At 41.7% G+C, this 17,129-nt stretch overlaps 1 protein-coding gene across 2 annotated transcripts; it reads left to right on the top strand.

The window, feature by feature from the left end:
* Nucleotides 1-3,233: 3,233 nt before the first annotated feature.
* ywhae1 (tyrosine 3-monooxygenase/tryptophan 5-monooxygenase activation protein, epsilon polypeptide 1) lies at nt 3,234-12,682 on the top strand. Of its 2 annotated transcripts, XM_062385594.1 has the most exons (7): nt 3,234-3,469; nt 4,987-5,186; nt 6,033-6,139; nt 6,467-6,673; nt 7,421-7,557; nt 9,064-9,115; nt 11,527-12,682. In XM_062385594.1, exons 1-6 carry the CDS (start codon nt 3,406-3,408, stop codon nt 9,069-9,071), a joined length of 723 nt encoding a protein of 240 aa, XP_062241578.1. In that variant the 5' UTR covers nt 3,234-3,405; the 3' UTR covers nt 9,072-9,115; nt 11,527-12,682. The 2 variants fall into 2 exon arrangements, with proteins under 2 accessions (XP_062241578.1, XP_062241577.1); XM_062385593.1 differs by lacking the exon at nt 9,064-9,115 and having other exon boundaries at nt 3,236-3,469.
* Nucleotides 12,683-17,129: the final 4,447 nt, after the last annotated feature.

Raw genomic sequence — 17,129 nt, 5'->3', positions numbered from 1 at the left:
ACGCCCTGACACAATCTAATAACAGCGTCTGGGTCCGTATAGAGCAGAGTCCGGGATCCGACTGATGGGAACTATGTAAGAGGATCGTGGGCGATTTGTTTTGCTTCAGCTTGCTCTTCAGGTGAGTCCATGCTTTGACTGTGCGCTGCCTCCTTCTTTACGACTTGTGGACTCACGTTCCGCGTGTCGTCCTATTTACGTAATCGATGACGTCGATTACCTTCCCAGAAGGGACATGGTTTTACATGCGGTGGCTACAGACAGTAGCTCTCTCCTTCTCCTTTCTGACTGATTCTTCTCTAGTTTTGTGTTCTGCTGGTGTAATTGTCATTACTGGTATGATGAGGCGGTAGCTGCAGCCCAGTCAGGTTGCACAGGTAGTCCAGCTCCTCCAGGATGGAGCATCGATACATACATGCGGCCACAAGAAGTGTTGCTGTGTCTCCCAGCACAGTCTCAAGAGCATGGAGGAGCCACTTTGAGAACGACAGTTATACAAGGAGAGCTGGACAGGGAAGTAGAAGGTCATCCACCCAGCAACAGGACCGGTATCTGCTCCTTTGTGCAAAGAGGAACAGGAGGAGCACTGCCAGAGCCCTGCAAAATGACCTCCAGCAGGCTACTGGTGTGCATGTTTCTGACCAGACTGTCAGAAACAGACTCCATGACGACATGGCATCAGGGCCCGACGTCCTCTAGTGGGACCTGTGCTCTGCTGTTGGGTCAAATCCTCAGTGATGGTCAGACATTACGCTGGTGCAGTGGGCCCCTGGTTCCTCCTGGTGCAGGACAATGCCCAGCCTCATGTTGCCAAAGTGTGTAGGCAGTTCCTGGATGATGAAGGCATTGATGTCATTGACTAAATCTAAATTCAGTTGAACCCCAATGAGATGTTAAGTATTGTCATGTTATGTACCATCCGACGCCTCCACAGCAGTCCATGAGCTCACCAATGCCCTGATGCATGTCTGGGAGGAGATCCCCCAGGACACCATCCCAGACTCATCAAGAGCTGCAGGCAGGTGGAGGCCACACACACTACTGAGTTACATTAAGAGCTGCAGTAATGAAATTCCCGCAAGTTTCATCAGCCTGTGATATAAATTGTTTTATTTGATTTTCATTGGCATGGTTCAGGTTTTGAATCCAGCCCTGAGTGGGTTGATGATTTTGGTTGCCATTGACCATTGTTACAGAAATTTGTTCTGAGCAAATTATACAATGTACATCAGTAAAGATTTAAAGCTTGAATAATTCGTTCATCAAGATCTGTTATGTGATTTAAGTGTTCCCTCAACTTTTTTGAGCAGTATATATTTTTGACAAGATGTTAGGATAACTATACAAATAAAGTTTTTATTATAACTGTGTGGATTACTTTTTTGTGTTAAACTAGGTTGGCGAGCCCAGCCTGCGAAAGTGGACGCTGTGTGGACAACCATAGGATCAGTCCACAGAAAACGTTTGGCTAGCATGAACACTTGCACACTATAAACCCTGCCCAGGTAGGAGTAAGGGAAGAAGTTGAAAGTTCTCTCACAACTTCTTTGACATTCATGGCGACAACTGAATTACTGGATCTCAAACTCCTGGGGTTGAGGATTACACTCCAAAAGGACTAAGTTTTTTGTTTTGCATTGTTGTTTTATTTAATTTATTGTTCAAAGAGTTTGTTTTAAAATGTTTAAATAAAGTATACAGTGCTGTGTATGTTGAGATTGTTGTACATTTATGAACTGCTCAACATCATTTGAATTCGTCTTGTGTGTGATTGAAGACAACCACTTCTTGAACCTAGATAGGTGTTAGCATATCTGTTTCTCCCATTGGTTGATATTTTCTTTGGTCATGTGAATATGTGGAGCTCTACAGAGGAGTATTTGGGGGCAGGCATGAAGGGGGGATTATAGGAGGAGTTTTTTCATTTTTTCGTTTTGGGAATAAAGTCAAAATATCAAGAAACATCAACTCCATCAAATCCACACTGGGTTTATGCTACGCTAGTTTTTTCTCAACATTTCAACTGATCCACTTTCAAAATGAATCAGTGTCCATATATTGATTTTTTTAGCAACAATATGACCAGATATGACCATATAATGATGCCCTTCCTGACTCCTCTCTCTCTCGCTTGCTCTCTACACCAACACACACACACTTATAAAACTTATATCAGACAAATCTGTAGACTCTGACTAGGTGAAAACGAAATAATTTTCTCTTCACAAAGACAAATCACTGTTATGATTATTAGCATTATCATCCTGACATTCTGTGGAGGGGCTGTGTGTGTGAACTAAAATGTCTGAGTGAGAGCCTCTGGACTTTCTGCAGGCTTTCTCCGTTTAGTCCCCTGGTATAAAGTCTGCAGAAAGTCCAGAGGAGCTGATGTAAGAAGGAGGCAGAAGATCCTCTGCCGGATTCACCACAAGCAAGTGGGCGATGGTTTTTCTGACAAGCAACAAAATAATAACTAACAAATCTCCGGATAAAAAAGCAGAACCATGCATGTAGAAGATGTCAAGAGGTTCTGGTGATGGTGCCGACACTGGTGTTGATGTCACCAAAAACGTGATCTTCACAGTGAAAGTAATATGTTACTTCCAAACCTGAGATGTCTGTGTTGTTGTGAACACATCTGAGTGGAGAACCTCCTGCTGTGATGTACTGTTTTGAAGTCAAATTCTCCAGAATTCCTCCTGAGGTCATTTCTACAAACGGCTATAAAGAGTTGGAAAGTGAGATTGGATCACAAGTTGTCACATGGGGAGATGATCATGATGTATGTTAGGCCCAGGTGAAAGCACATACAGTTAGACAACACAGTCCATTGTGATCAGATCTCTTAGTGTGTCATTCCAGGAACGTTGTCTTAGTCAGGCAGACCTGATGCTCTTGAGTTACTTCTCACTTTGAGCTGCAGAATGAGTCACGTGACTTTGGGGGTGTAGAGTACAAGAGGTCACAGATCAGTACAGATGAACTTGATTATTTGTCTATTTATTTGCAGAATAATTGTTTTTCCATCAGGGAAAGACAGAGATTAGTGTCAATTTGGACTTCAACATAATGACTAAATGTGGAAATAATTAGCAAACACAATAACGTGTATTGAGTGTTACGCTTTAAATAAGATTACAGCCTTGCGGCTTAGCTCCTCACATTAAAGTTAGCTTCTGATGGGCGGATCGCAGCTGGTGGTTCATGTGCGTATACGCAGGACCCGGATGAAGCTCGTCGCCATCATTACTCCAGCCCAGCGCAGCGCTGCCGGTGGGGCGGAACACCACTCATCGACCCTGCTGGATTGTACGATCCTCCGACAGACCTGGCACGCCACCGTGTTTTTCACTAAGTGATTGCCAGTTTGATCATTTTCGCTTCGCTAGCAGCATCCCAGACACGATGGACGAGAAAAGTGACCAAGTTTATTTGGCAAAGCTTGCCGAGCAGGCAGAGCGATATGACGGTAAGTCTCTTAGCGCTGGCTGCGAGTGGGACATGTTCGCAGCTGGTATTTTTTTCTCCATGCTAGCTAATGGTAACCGTGCAGTGTTCGGTAGCAGCTCACTGTTAGCCGCGGCTAACAGCTAATGTGGCTACGACCGCAGTGCTTGTTGTTCGTTGACATGACAGGGGACTCATTCACCGAATGATTCAATGGGACGTGAACAAAACATCAAATTGTGGGGATTGTTGGAGCTTTGGGGATTTCGCGCTGGTGGGATTGAAAGTGGCTAACGTTAGCGGAGGGGATGTAACAAAATGGCGGATTACTGGAGCGTGAGCTGTCAGTAGTCGCCCCCCCCCCCACCCCCACTGCACCATGCTAGCTCTGTAGCGGAACATTTGAGCTACCGCTTCGCTTTGTTCTCTCAACCGGCACAAATGTGACCCTGCTGTTTGTGTCACCATTCTAACAGTTCAACACCCATCCGTTTTTTGTCGTTTTTTTTACGCAGACCGCCGAGAGCTAATTCAAACGCTAGCTAGGCGTTAGCTCCTTGACGCTAAGTGAGTTAGCAGTGAGTGGGAGGGCATCTGTGCACTTGGTGGGGTGTTCCCCTGAACACGGGCTGCACAGATCGATTGGAGAAAACGCTCCCGTCACTCTGTCATACCATTACAGGCCCGACAGTGGCTGTTTTTAGACGCCGGCCTTTGCCCAGAAACGTGAAGTGAATGTGCCATGACTCATTCAAGGGATTTGGACCGAGTGTATTTACAGAGTGATTTAAACTGGCTAAGTGGTATCCTGGCTGGAAATGAAGTCGCAGTCATATTGTTATACGGCCACGGGCTGTCCAGTGCTAACACTAATCCTGACACTCTGTAGATACATTAGTATAGTCGTATACTGCGAGAAGGAATATAGGCCTCACACCCGCAGAACAGCGAGTCTGCATGTCTTGACGAGTTATTTATTATTTTAAGTGCAATGTATACCCTGCGATCTGAAATCCGTGCTTCATCCAGCATAATTAAATCCTTAATCATAACATATCAATGATAGATTAAGGAAGTGAGGGATTTATGTGGGTGTGCTTGCTTGGTTGTTGAATAGGTGGCGGTTTCACTGACGAGGAAGCCACTTTAACATGTATTCTTATCACACCATATCATGTCACCTCCACCCCTTGCTTATTCTGTAAGATACAAATAATTATCTTTGAGCATGACACACCTGACACGTTTTTAAACAACCAACCAAAAACGGTTTGTGAAGCAGATATAATTGGCCTGCTGCCGGTTCTTTGAACATATCTGAATTGCTATTTGTCTTCCGGAGGCTTAATGACACACAATAATAACGGATTTGAGAATTCATATTGAATGTTTCGCACAACTTGAGACCACCATGTCGTCAGCTAACATGTTGAGATAATAGACACCTTGAAGTCCACTCTGAAGATACAATGTGGAAATACAATATTTAAATAACACAGCACAATGCATAAATGAGATTTACTTATGTTTTCTTAACAGAGATGGTGACTTATATGAAGAACGTGGCGGGTATGAACGTGGAGCTCACAGTGGAAGAGAGGAACCTACTATCAGTGGCCTACAAGAATGTGATTGGAGCGCGGAGAGCCTCCTGGAGGATAATCAGCAGTATCGAATCCAGGGAAGAGAGCAAGGGCTCAGAAGAGAAACTGAAGATGATCCGGGATTACAGGCAAACGGTAAAGCAGCCATTATTTACACTGTCTTTCAGGAACACATGAAGTTACCATGTACCATTGTCCCCTCTATCTTTTTAATTTCGAAGCATTTCAGTTTTGCTATGCTGATGTTAAATCACTTACTCATATTAATAATGCACATCATGAGGCACCTACTGGACAGACTGCATCTGAGTCATAGTTGGCAAGTGGTGCACTCTTTTGCTTTTATGAAGGGAAACAAGAGCTGGCTATTATTATGGGAGAGCCGGGCGTGTCAGAGAGATGGGAGAGGCAGTTGGACTGCAGTCAATGACCTAATGGGATTCATAGATGAGTTATCCTGCTGCTGTAACTTTATTGGTTAGTAGTTCTCTAACTCCCTCAGGGGGACACATTTCTTCATCGCTGCCACATTACCTGGTAAGCATTGAACAGCATTGAAATTGAATCAACAGGAATTAAATAATCAATCTACTAGCAGACTATCAGAAATATGTTTGCTGATAAAAACTGATCACAGCATTATAAAGAGTACCTGGTTGTAATGTTGTTGTAGATTGGTGTATATGTTTATTGTGAAGCATCAGAAATGCCATTTAAAACATATTTTTGCTGTTTGAAATTCCCCTCACTTCTTGACTTGACAAAGTAAATAAAAAAACTGTTTTTTATGTTGTGGCTGATCTGTGTAGCCCAGAAGAGGACACGTACAGCAACAGAGGATGTAATATGTGAACATATTAATGCGCTTGCTGACAGTCCAACTTATATTTTGTATTATAGCAATTGCTTTATTGGCAAATGTACGACACCAATAATTTTTGCCGGTAGAATAATTATTTTTTTGTCTTTGTTTGGTGGCAGGTTGAAACGGAGCTGAAGGCGATCTGTAATGATATTCTGGATGCACTGGAGAGGCACCTACTCCCCTCTGCTGTCATGGGAGAGTCTAAGGTCTTTTACAACAAAATGTAAGAGCTTTGTGGTCTGAATATTACTAAATAGCTGACTTCATGAATCCTCTCTAATCCTTGCACATAATGTTTTTTAACTTTTGGGGCTTGCTCCCTTATTTTACATGTTTATATAGTTGAATAGGAAAACACTGACAGCTAAACAAAGTCAGAATACTGGCAATACCAGGAAAGGTCAGACATTTTTTAAAGGAATGTGATGTGTAAAGTGAAGGCTCATGTCTCAACTTAAACAGTTTTCTCAAAAGAACATCACAATGCAACAATTTGCATTTAATATTGTCTTGCACCACCTAGTCATTTTCCCCCCTAAAACATTTGCAGGAAGGGTGACTACCACAGGTATCTGGCAGAGTTTGCCACTGGCAATGACAGAAAGGAGGCGGCAGAGAACAGCCTGGTGGCCTACAAAACAGCTACCGACCTAGCCATGTCCGAGCTACCCCCCACCCACCCCATTCGCCTCGGCCTTGCCCTCAACTTCTCCGTCTTCTACTATGAGATCCTCAACTCGCCTGACCGTGCATGCAGGTCAGTTTTTTCAATACATTTTTTTCTCTTGTATATCTATAAGTTTGATATCAAAATGTCATCACAGGGTTTTTTTAAAGGATCCAAAGTGTCAGTGGACTGACAACAACCGTTTAGGAACCATCTGATGATTTCAGTGTATCTTTAATTATTAGTCTCAGTTTCAGTTCATCATTGCTGTTTATTCTTTTGCAAAATCATGTGTATTGTTCTGACTAGTGACGCTTAAGCTTTAAATGCTCTATTTGGAAAAAACCTAGTTGACCTTCATGTTTTATTGTATTACCACATCAATTCCAATGGATGTTAATAGGCTTCCTTTGGACACCGGTCAATTTAAACACACTTTGTCTAAACGTTTGGAAGACAAAATGGTTAATCATGTTAACATCCTGCTCAAATCAGTATACAGTGAGACCTCTTTTCACAGCCATTTCCACTATTTATCTTTAAAACTGCTAGTCATAATTTTGAGACCTCTGTGAAGCATCAGCTTTATGTTCACACATAAATAAATATAAAATTGATGCATGATATAGAATATAGCATTATATATTTAGAGTGGCGGATGTGTATAGTACAGCTTAAAAATTAGCTGTTAAATCTTTAATGTATAAACATTTAAGCCAAATCCTCATAGGCATTTGTTCAAATTTCTCATATCACTGATCCGACCTCTTGAATCTGCTTGAATCTTTAAGTGTATATATAGTGATTTCAAACCAAGTGTTGAATCTGTTTGCTCAGGTTGGCGAAGGCTGCATTTGATGACGCAATCGCAGAATTGGACACACTGAGTGAAGAAAGCTACAAGGACTCCACACTTATCATGCAGCTGTTACGTGACAACCTGACACTATGGACTTCAGATATGCAGGGAGAAGGTAAGAGGCTCATGCCATGGTGCCCAGTCATAGTACTTCTGTTGTACATGATATACACTGATATATTCTCTGCACTGGCACTGTCTATCTGTCACTGTCTTGGATCAATGTCTTTTTCAAGGACTAGTTCCTTGTTGATCAACTCACCAACACCTCACTCATCTCCTGTTACACACCTAAACACGTTCGTACTGAATTTATAACAATTGTCAATAACTCCAAGCAGCCTGATGGATGAACTGTTGAGTCAGCAGTAATACAACACCCATGCTTTGCTAGATTATAATATTGTGCTCATTACCAGGAAGAGTAAGCCTTCTACTTGATTGTTTTAGTGTTGTCATCCGATGTCATGACTTTACTTGAATAATTATCAGTATACTGTAGCTACGAAGCATATGAATTATATTTTGACATATCTGTCAAATAACTATAGCACCGATCTAAAAAGTTATCAAAATGGGCATGTTTTATATAAATATCCCATCCCTTTGACTTGTGTTACAACTGTGTGCACAGACTTTGATTCTGACTTGGCTGTGACACTGCTTTGAACTAGACCCGTCTTTGTAGATAATCAAGCAATGAGGGTCAATGACTGTGAGAAGTGCAGCCATGAACAAAAAGCTAAATGGTTTGAATACACATTCAACCATCAAAGCTGTCAGTGCATGTATCATGTTGCTCATACTGCATGTCCATGTACACAGTGCAGGATCCAGAGAGGCTGAAGTGAAATCAGCTATTAAGAACAAAAACTCACAAGCATTCTGCCTAACTAAGATCACCTGTTTCTCCACCTTGCAGCTTTATATTCTAGGGTAGAACTGTTTGAGGACAATATTGACAGAAATTACAGTACTATATGTTACAAAACTACAGATAAATTAATGCAGCTGTTGTTGAGCACCTCATAGAATTGACCTTCCAGTTTATGCAGGAGAACAGTCAACTTCAAAGTGCTCCTGAATAGTTTTCTTAAAAACATTTAGCTCACATTTATGAAGATATATCAACAGTCGCACTCAAATCTGAAAATGTTTCTTTTGGACTGTCAATCCCAAATGCTATTGTCTACAGATGGGTACTAATTCTTTGTACTAGAGATCATCATTTCACACCTTTTCTAAGGTTATTAGCTTGAATCAGCTCTGCCCATCAGTTCTGACATTAAGATTAAGATTTATCTTAGTTACCACTGTTGCTTTTTGATAACAACAAAAATACAATCGTTTTCTTAAACTACTTAATTCACCCAAATCTGAAATAAATATACATAGTGGTGTATGTAGTCATGAAGCTGTGCATGACTGCAAGTTACAGCCTGTTAAAACAGTAAGCTATATACGTTGAAAAATTACCTTCTAGAATTAAACATTTTCAAAATAGGATTTTGATGTAAGGAAAACAAATTTGATTAATTATTTCTCTTCCTCTGGTCATTCCAGTAGTTTATATTTATTTTCCATCATCTCTCTTGTCTTTTTCTTATTCCTTCTGTTGTAGAGTCCTAAAGGAAACAAACCAGAGTGTTCATTTCCCATGTTAACTGTACTTTGTAAGTGTTGCTCACCTAAGCCTTGCTGTGTGTGTGACTCACCTCCTTTTCCTCAACATGAATTAACTTGTGGTTAAATAATGCAGTCCACTCACCTGTTGCTTTGTAGCTCACTCATTCATTGGATCTTCGATCTACCCACCAGTACAGTCAGTTGAAATTCTTTATTGACTAGGGCTGCCACCCAATAGTTGACTTAATGTTGATCTAAGTCGACCTAGGTTTAATCGGTCATTTGGTGAAAGACGTGGAAAAAACATTAAACTCCTGAAAGTGGAAACGCTCAATTAGCACGGACAGACATTGTTTACTTGGCGGTTCAATGCGGTTATTAGATTATTAGGTAGGGGGGGTATCCAGGAAATCCAAAATGTAGGATTCATTTCCAGAAGTTAAACCCTGAGTAGGTGACATCCTGCAACCTCTGGAGGCAAACATTGTTGTCTAATGTTAGCCAATTAGCATGGAATCACGCTAACTTTAGATAGCATAGATAAATGTGGTCTATCTAAATGTTCATTGGCATGAATGCACGTTGTGCATATGCTTTGTTGATGTTAGAAATTCAGAAGTTGCGTGACTTATCGACATAAATCGACAAAATGCACAGTCTCCTTGTTGGTTCTTCCAACACTTTCAGACTCATTAGTGCTTCGTTCTCATTATCAAGCAGCTAGTCTTTACTAGGCTTTATGCTTGTGCTTGTAAAAGTAACATTTTAATGACTTCTCACCATTTCCCTCTAACAATATTACCTGTGAAATTTTTCCTCAGCCCTGACACGCAAACTCTTCTGATGCCCCTGTCAAAATTTCAAATTAAAATCAACTGACGGCTTGAACTAACTACTTGTCGACTACAATAAATCTTTGCTGGGGGGCAGTCCTGCTCATGAGAGTGTAGGTAGTTCCACTCAGGGTTCACTTAGTAACCTATTAAACCTGTATGCACATCAAGCAGCCGAGGTTTGGCATGGTAGACTGCACACTCTGCACACTGTACAAATTTAAACACTTTCAGACCACAGTTAAAGGGATAGTTCACCCAAAAAGGAAAATTCACTCAACTACTCACCACTAAGCCAATGGAGTTTTATTTTTTTCACTTTTGATCAGTTTATTTGAACACTACTTGAATGTGTGAGTGTGACACACACTAGTGAAATATGTGTTTGGGTTCCGCATGTATTTTGGTCTAGTCCAGGTCCGTCGCGTGTTAGAAACGTCATCAACACCCCCACTTGCGTGCTGTGAATCCTGTGGAGGATCTCTTGCTATGTTCTCACATTGACTCATTCGGAGCCTCTCACTATGCTTTCATATGCCAGCTTAGTAGAGAGTTGATTTACAGATGAAGATTTTACAAAGATCTCCTCTTGTATAATTCGTTGTGTAGCGCTCAAAATCTCATTTTGTCATTTAGGCTGTGGTTGAGTTCTTGGAGTCTTATTTAGAAAAGAGGAAAATTGAGTCAGTGCTTATCAAATATTTCTACAATACAAACATTTTTCATAATCATGCTCCACCTAGCACTTGGCTACTTATGTGCTAATGCATCAGTGCCTGTGATATCTATATGCATGTTGTTCATTTGGTTCGTAATGCCCCCACACACACACAGATATGTATATACCTCCCCAGCCCTTCACCTTCTTCTACACTGTCTCATAATTTAGGAGGCAGGAGCTTGCTAGCCTGTGGTTCAGTTTCAGCAACGTCTTCTAGCAGCCAACAGTAGCTTGACGCATCAGAGACAAGGGCGGAGCAGACCAGAAGTGCATTTACATTGTGGTTGACCACCTCTGACCTCCCACCCCTGACTATGGTATTCTGTGATTGGTTAAAAGGGCGTGGTTTGTTCAGACACTTAAGAAGGAAGTATCTTTGCAGTGCTGTGCAATGAGTCCCGACAGCTCCTCTTAACATAAAGATATGTTGTATTTTTAAATATTCCAGTGTACTGCATCTTCAAGTAAAAAATGTAAATGTCTCTACCACTTACATACTATAGAATTGCAACTTAAATATCAGTCAGTGATCTAAATCCTGTCCAAACTCGGCAAACAAAAATACTTTTGTGGCAGAAGTGGTTCAGAAAAGACTTAAACAGAAATCACGGCGGAGACACGAATGTAATGCTGGTTTGGCGACAAGCCCTTTTGCCCCCTGGTTTTAAATGATAATAATTGGTATTTAGCTCTTTTCATTAAACAATTTAAATAATTGCTTTGACATTTTGCTCATTTCCAAACTGGATATTTTTATTTTCACGGAGTTCATTGGGCTTTGTACCGAACACAAAGCCTGTCTGCCTCTCACTCACTGTTGACAGTAGAAGCCTTGTTTTAAACTGAGCAGTCGCATTCTGACGACAGTGATTTGTTTTTTTTAACCGTGTTGTTTCTCCACCAGGTGAAGAACAGAATAAAGAGGTACTGCAAGACGTAGTGGACGAGGCCCAGTGAGACTATGCCGCCAACAACTTGAGACCCTCCCCTCACCACCTCACACTCCTCATCCCTCCTACTTCATCCCCCCCTCTCAAATTCACCTTCCTCCTCTCCTTCCCCTTTTTTCCTTTCTTCCACCTCTGCAGCTCCGTGGCCCAGCAGAGCCACGGAGTTAAGCTGGTTTATTTTTTCTCTTCTTTTTTATTTTTATATTAGCCCTTACATCATTCAAGTAAATACCACTTAATTGAGACAGGAAATACAATGTTAGACAGACAAAGATAATAAGAATCCCCCTTTTTTTTTGTCCTGGTACAAGCAGTTCTGAGATGTTATCTTTGTTTTCGTTGTTGTATTTTTGTTTTTTGTTTTTGCTTTTTCCTCAATATTTTTATCAGTTGCTGGATGTATTGAGATTTTTTTCTTAATGTAATTACAGAAATTAACTTTTATTACTGATAATGTTGACTATTAGTTATGGGAGCTATTTTATCTCTGTTTTTAGTGAAATGTCGAATGCGAATCATCTTTTTTTATGGGTAATTTGAAAAGTACAAGTGCCCTTTTTGTTAACTTAGGTTTTCAGTGGAAATTGGCAAAATTCGCGATATCCATGTGGGGCAAAGAAGTGCTAAACCTTTACACCATAGTGATTCTGTCATCATGTTTTTGTAGTTGTCCTTGGACTGTACCTTGTGCTGAAATACTGTAACTGTGCAAACATGCTGAATCTCTGAAGGTCGACTTGCGGCTAGCTGGTGGTTTTAATTTTCAAAACATGGGAGATTTCTCACTTGTGTAAAAGACAAGTCTCAATTTGGCCCCGCTCCTCAACAGAGATCTTTAAAATCAAGATAGTCAGCGCTTGCATGCGTTAACACATCTCTGCTGCTTCTCCCATACTCTTCACTAAAGCTCCTCTTGGTCCAGAGGTTATTTTTGTTTCTTTTGTTGTTTCCTTTGTTTCTCTTCTTGTTTTGCTTCATTATGTGTAACTTGGAGCTGATTTGTACTACTGGATATCTGACTGGAGCCACAGACAGGGAATCTGTATTGTTCTTACTGAAACACAGCATGGAATTAACATTAAACAATCTAAATTAAACATTACAAACTGACTGGTTGCTTGAATTATTTTCCTTTGCCATGACTGATTTAGCTGCTTATCTTGTCTTATGTGAACAAATATAATCCAGGGAACAGTTTTTTCTCACACGGTCAGGACTGAAGTAAAGGGGAATGTTGCTTTTCTTGTTGAAGCTTCTGCCCGATGGAATTTGCATCAAAATAAAAAGCGTTTGATGTGTAACTCGCAGGTGTTTGTTCACAATTCAAAGACTGTTGTTAGTGTTTCTTTTCTTCACCACAAAAGCAGACAGACCTTAGCAGCGTTGCCACACAGAGCAGATGTTGCTGCTCGACTCTCAGTTGGAAACTGTTAGCATAATCATAAATTTATATGGTCTATTTATAGTTTTTGAGAGACAAATGCAAATCTACTGCCTGCGGTTTTGCTGCCACAGTGGCCTGCTGCTGTGTGACCAGCTGATGGAAGTGATGGTCTGAAGTGGAGTGAAGTATACACAAGTACTTAACTAGCGGGAAGCTGAAGTCAACCCCTTGCAATACATATCACTAATTCTTTGTCAGGAATCTTTCCATGTGGCTGAAAACAAACATGGATCATCAGATTAGTAGTTTGAATATGTCATAATTATAATAGCTGGTATATGTGCTTATCCACCTTTAACTCATGCATGTTCATTCTGAAAGTACCCGGAGGCCTAAACCTTTGCCTCCCCACTCTCAGTTTCTTGTAACCTCTGCAGCAGTTGCCTGCTATTCTACTGTTACATCCCCTGTAATAACAGCCTGAGCTCAGAGCTGCACCTAAATTTAGCCTCGCAGGTGACAACGGGGGAACTTTTTAGGCAGACAAACCGAGAGCAAGTCAAAGGGACTTCCAGTCTGCAGTGGGACCAGGTTCAGCCCATAGATGGCTGACACTAAAAACAATCGATAAGGATACATGTGGGGGATGTTCTGCAGGTTTATTGAGATGTAATGTTAGGAAGTAGACTCCACTTCTTTCTCGTACATCTGTGAGAGGAGTCCAGACTTTCCTGACAGAATGGTTGTACAGCAGCCCGTCAAGCGCCCTCTGCAGGTCAAGTCTGACACACACAAGGGGGAGTTTCCCACAGATCACAGCCTCAAAGACGTCAACCTGATGACTATATATTGGTGCAGTGAGATCTGGGTGGAGTCAGTCATCTGTCACTCAGAGGTTTCAAATCAAGCCTTCATTGTAACAGAAAGCAGTCGAATTAAATTAGATGTGCTACTTCTGAAAACAATGCAGATTAACAAACATCTTTAATTAAAAAAATATAAAGACAAACCAATAAATATGAGATAAAAAAAAATTACTGTAAATAGAAGTGTGGCTAGCTATTGGTTATTGCACATGTATAGGTCAATATATCATAATTATGAATTGTTGGAGTTCAGTGGTGTGATGAAGAATCTGTTGGACCAGAATCCACCTACTGGTCCAAGTGGCTACACCACAGATCCCCCCCCTCCGGATCCACAACCATCCTGAGGCCTTTTCTGCAGCCTCCAGGATACTCTTTGTGGCTGCAGTGCTTTTATTCCAAGGAGTTTCTCTGTCTTTATTAGAAAGTGGCAGGCAAAGCCCCAGCGGGTTTTCCATTGGTCCTCCATTATGCGACAAGATGGGTTTACTTTTCCCTCTGACGTTCATTGTCTTCTTCGATCTGGTCTTCCCAGGGGACGGTTAGTTCCATCAGGACGACTTGCCTTGTAGAATCAGATGTTAACACTTTGTCTGGGCGGAGCAACATGGTTGCAATGTTTCCTGGGAACTTGAGCTTCCTTCCTAGGTCGACTTGGAGTTGCCAGTCCCGTGCTGTGCCAAGCAGTCCTCCTGCTGTTGTAGGCTGATGGTGCTCCTTCTCCCCAGCACTGATGAACGTGATGGCCTTTTTGGGGGCGTGCTGGTTCTTGTTGCTTTAGATCGCAGGGCTGATTGCGTCTGACAAGTACCTTAGAACCTGGTCATGGCACCAGCAGTATCGGCATTCCCACAAGGCCTTCGGACAGCAGCTCCATACCATATTAGATCTTTCCTATATTAACTGACATGCTGGCATAATCATTGCCAGACTATAGGGAGGAGGCTGAAACAACAGGGAGCACAATTGCACTGAAAGTGAGTTCTACCTGGAGCAGGATTGATTTCTGTGCCTTGGTTTGTTGTAATATGATGAAAAACCAATTAATGTCAGTCTGAAACACAATCCAGAATGTCACTAAATACAGTGCTACGCCAAGGCCCAACCGACCACTTATGAAACTTTAATTCACTAGATCTGTATACATTTTTGTATCCCCCCCCAAATTGCACACACTTATAAATATCAGTCCCCTCAACTTCTTACATTTTTCATCAAAATCCATCAATCGTTCATTACAAATCTCCCAAAATATAAAAAAAATACCCTATCTAGCAATGTCAAACAGAGTTTAAAGATTCCAGTAGCCCTGTACCATCACACTTCAGGTTCCTTTGTTTAAACAAATGCAGTAGAAGCAGGGTGATCTGCCTCCATAGTTACAGATTACAACAACATTACATCCCTAGCTGTTGCACATCTTTATTTAATCAACATTTCCAGTCGACTCTCAGCTTTGTGATTGAATTTCTCTGCTCAGTATCATCACATTAACACCATACCAGGAGCTCCTCTTGCCTTTCACCTGTAACACTGTGCTTTCCCCACCGTGCTTCCACTACCGTCACTGCTGCTTTTATATCATTACATTTGATAGAGAACCTCATGTATGGCCTGTGTAAACACGTTGTAAACACAGTGCTTCAGCGCGGTGAGTGACAACCACCGGGGGAAACCTCAACGGTAACCAGGGGCTGAGTGGAAAGATGATGTAATTTGACAGATGTAGTCAGTGGCACTTAAGTGCAAAACACAACAGCAGATAAAACAGATTGCAAAACAACTTCCCATGGAAAAGCTAGTTACCTGTTGACAAGTGTCCTCAATGCCAGGAAGGAAATGCTGATAAACCATGTGCTGCTGTTGTGTTTTCTTAATTGCCATTGTGTTCTGTGATTTGCTGTTGTGATTTTCACTTCAGGGCCACCATAGTTGAGATATCTGTTAAATGCCTTAATGTCTTGAATTGAACTGATGCGAAAATAATGACAAATTGGCTAAAGTAGTTGGGTACCTATGGATACTTTTTTCAAATACTTAACTTAAGGTTGTATCAGGTTAAACATGGAGGATAAATGGCTGAACATGACTGAAAATCCCAGATTACAGTACAATCAAAATTCATATGATTGTGTTACATCTAAATACAACATATCTTAATATACTTATTTGATGATGGTTCATGTTACAGGGCTGTGTGGTAACAGCAGGCACAACATAGCTTCAGTGTTCTTTGGTAATTGTTAGCTGTCATGCCAACGGATCATCCTGAGATTTCAGGAGCGATGGTGAAAGGCACGTTACCATGGCCACCACATGATTCCTCCTCCATTGTAACATGAAACCTCAAGAGGGCAGCAAGTTCCATCAAACTTGAGAAAGCACTACATCGCCCTAAAATGATTTGCATGTTTCCACGGGGGCTGGTAATGGATGTGCTGAGAGGGGTAATAACAAAGTGCAGCTCTCCAGGACTCTCTGTTAGAGGGTGTGTTTCGGTGCTGGAGTCCGCAGCCTCCTCTTCTACATCTTGCAGCGTAATCGGCGTCTTCAAGCCTCCCCTGCCTTCCTGTGGAAACTGGAAACTGCCGTGGCGTTCTGTTGTCGGAGCGAGATGGCTGCTCGCAGAGTGGGAACAAACGTCAATGAAATATCATGCACTTCCTCTCCTGCTGCAGAGACAGCAGTTATAAATAGACAGGGTTATTTTCAGGCAGCAGTTGTGAGATCTGCCCAGCCCTGGTCTGATCCGGCCTGGGCCTGAGCCTCCATGTGGCATCTGGTTACAGGACGGCACCGCAAATATACAGCAGGGTGAACCTGTGAACTGCGGCTCGCTGTGCTCTGCCCCACGCCCTTCACATCGGCCTGCAGCAAGTGCCCTTTGTCCATGGAACACTGCACGTCATTTCACTGGGTCTTATAGTGAAATGCACTTCTCTCTCTCTCTCTCGTCTCTCTCTCTCTCTCTCTCTCTCTCTTTCTGCCCCCCCCCCCCCGCTCTCTCTCTCTGTCTCTCTCTCTCTCTCTCAAACCGGGTCCAAATCTCCAGACCTGCAGAGGAAGCAGAATATAAACCAGACCGTGCATCAACCTGCAGAGTAAATGCAACTGTCTCAGTGACAGTGTTTTATATTTCAGTTGTGTATTCATACATTTTTTGAGTTTGCACAACTTTAGAGGCAAATGTGATGGAGTGATTTAAACTATAATAAATATGCTAATGTAACTGGATTACATGACGTGCACATGCTTCTAGTTTTTTTGAATTTTCTATGTGTTGTTTATTATGTTAAGGGAATTTGTT

Source organism: Platichthys flesus, chromosome 4 (assembly GCF_949316205.1).
Source record: "Platichthys flesus chromosome 4, fPlaFle2.1, whole genome shotgun sequence".
Classification (NCBI taxonomy): domain Eukaryota; kingdom Metazoa; phylum Chordata; class Actinopteri; order Pleuronectiformes; family Pleuronectidae; genus Platichthys; species Platichthys flesus.
The sequence above is the reverse complement of the archived record's forward strand: the minus strand, read 5'-3'. Positions and strand labels throughout refer to the sequence as shown.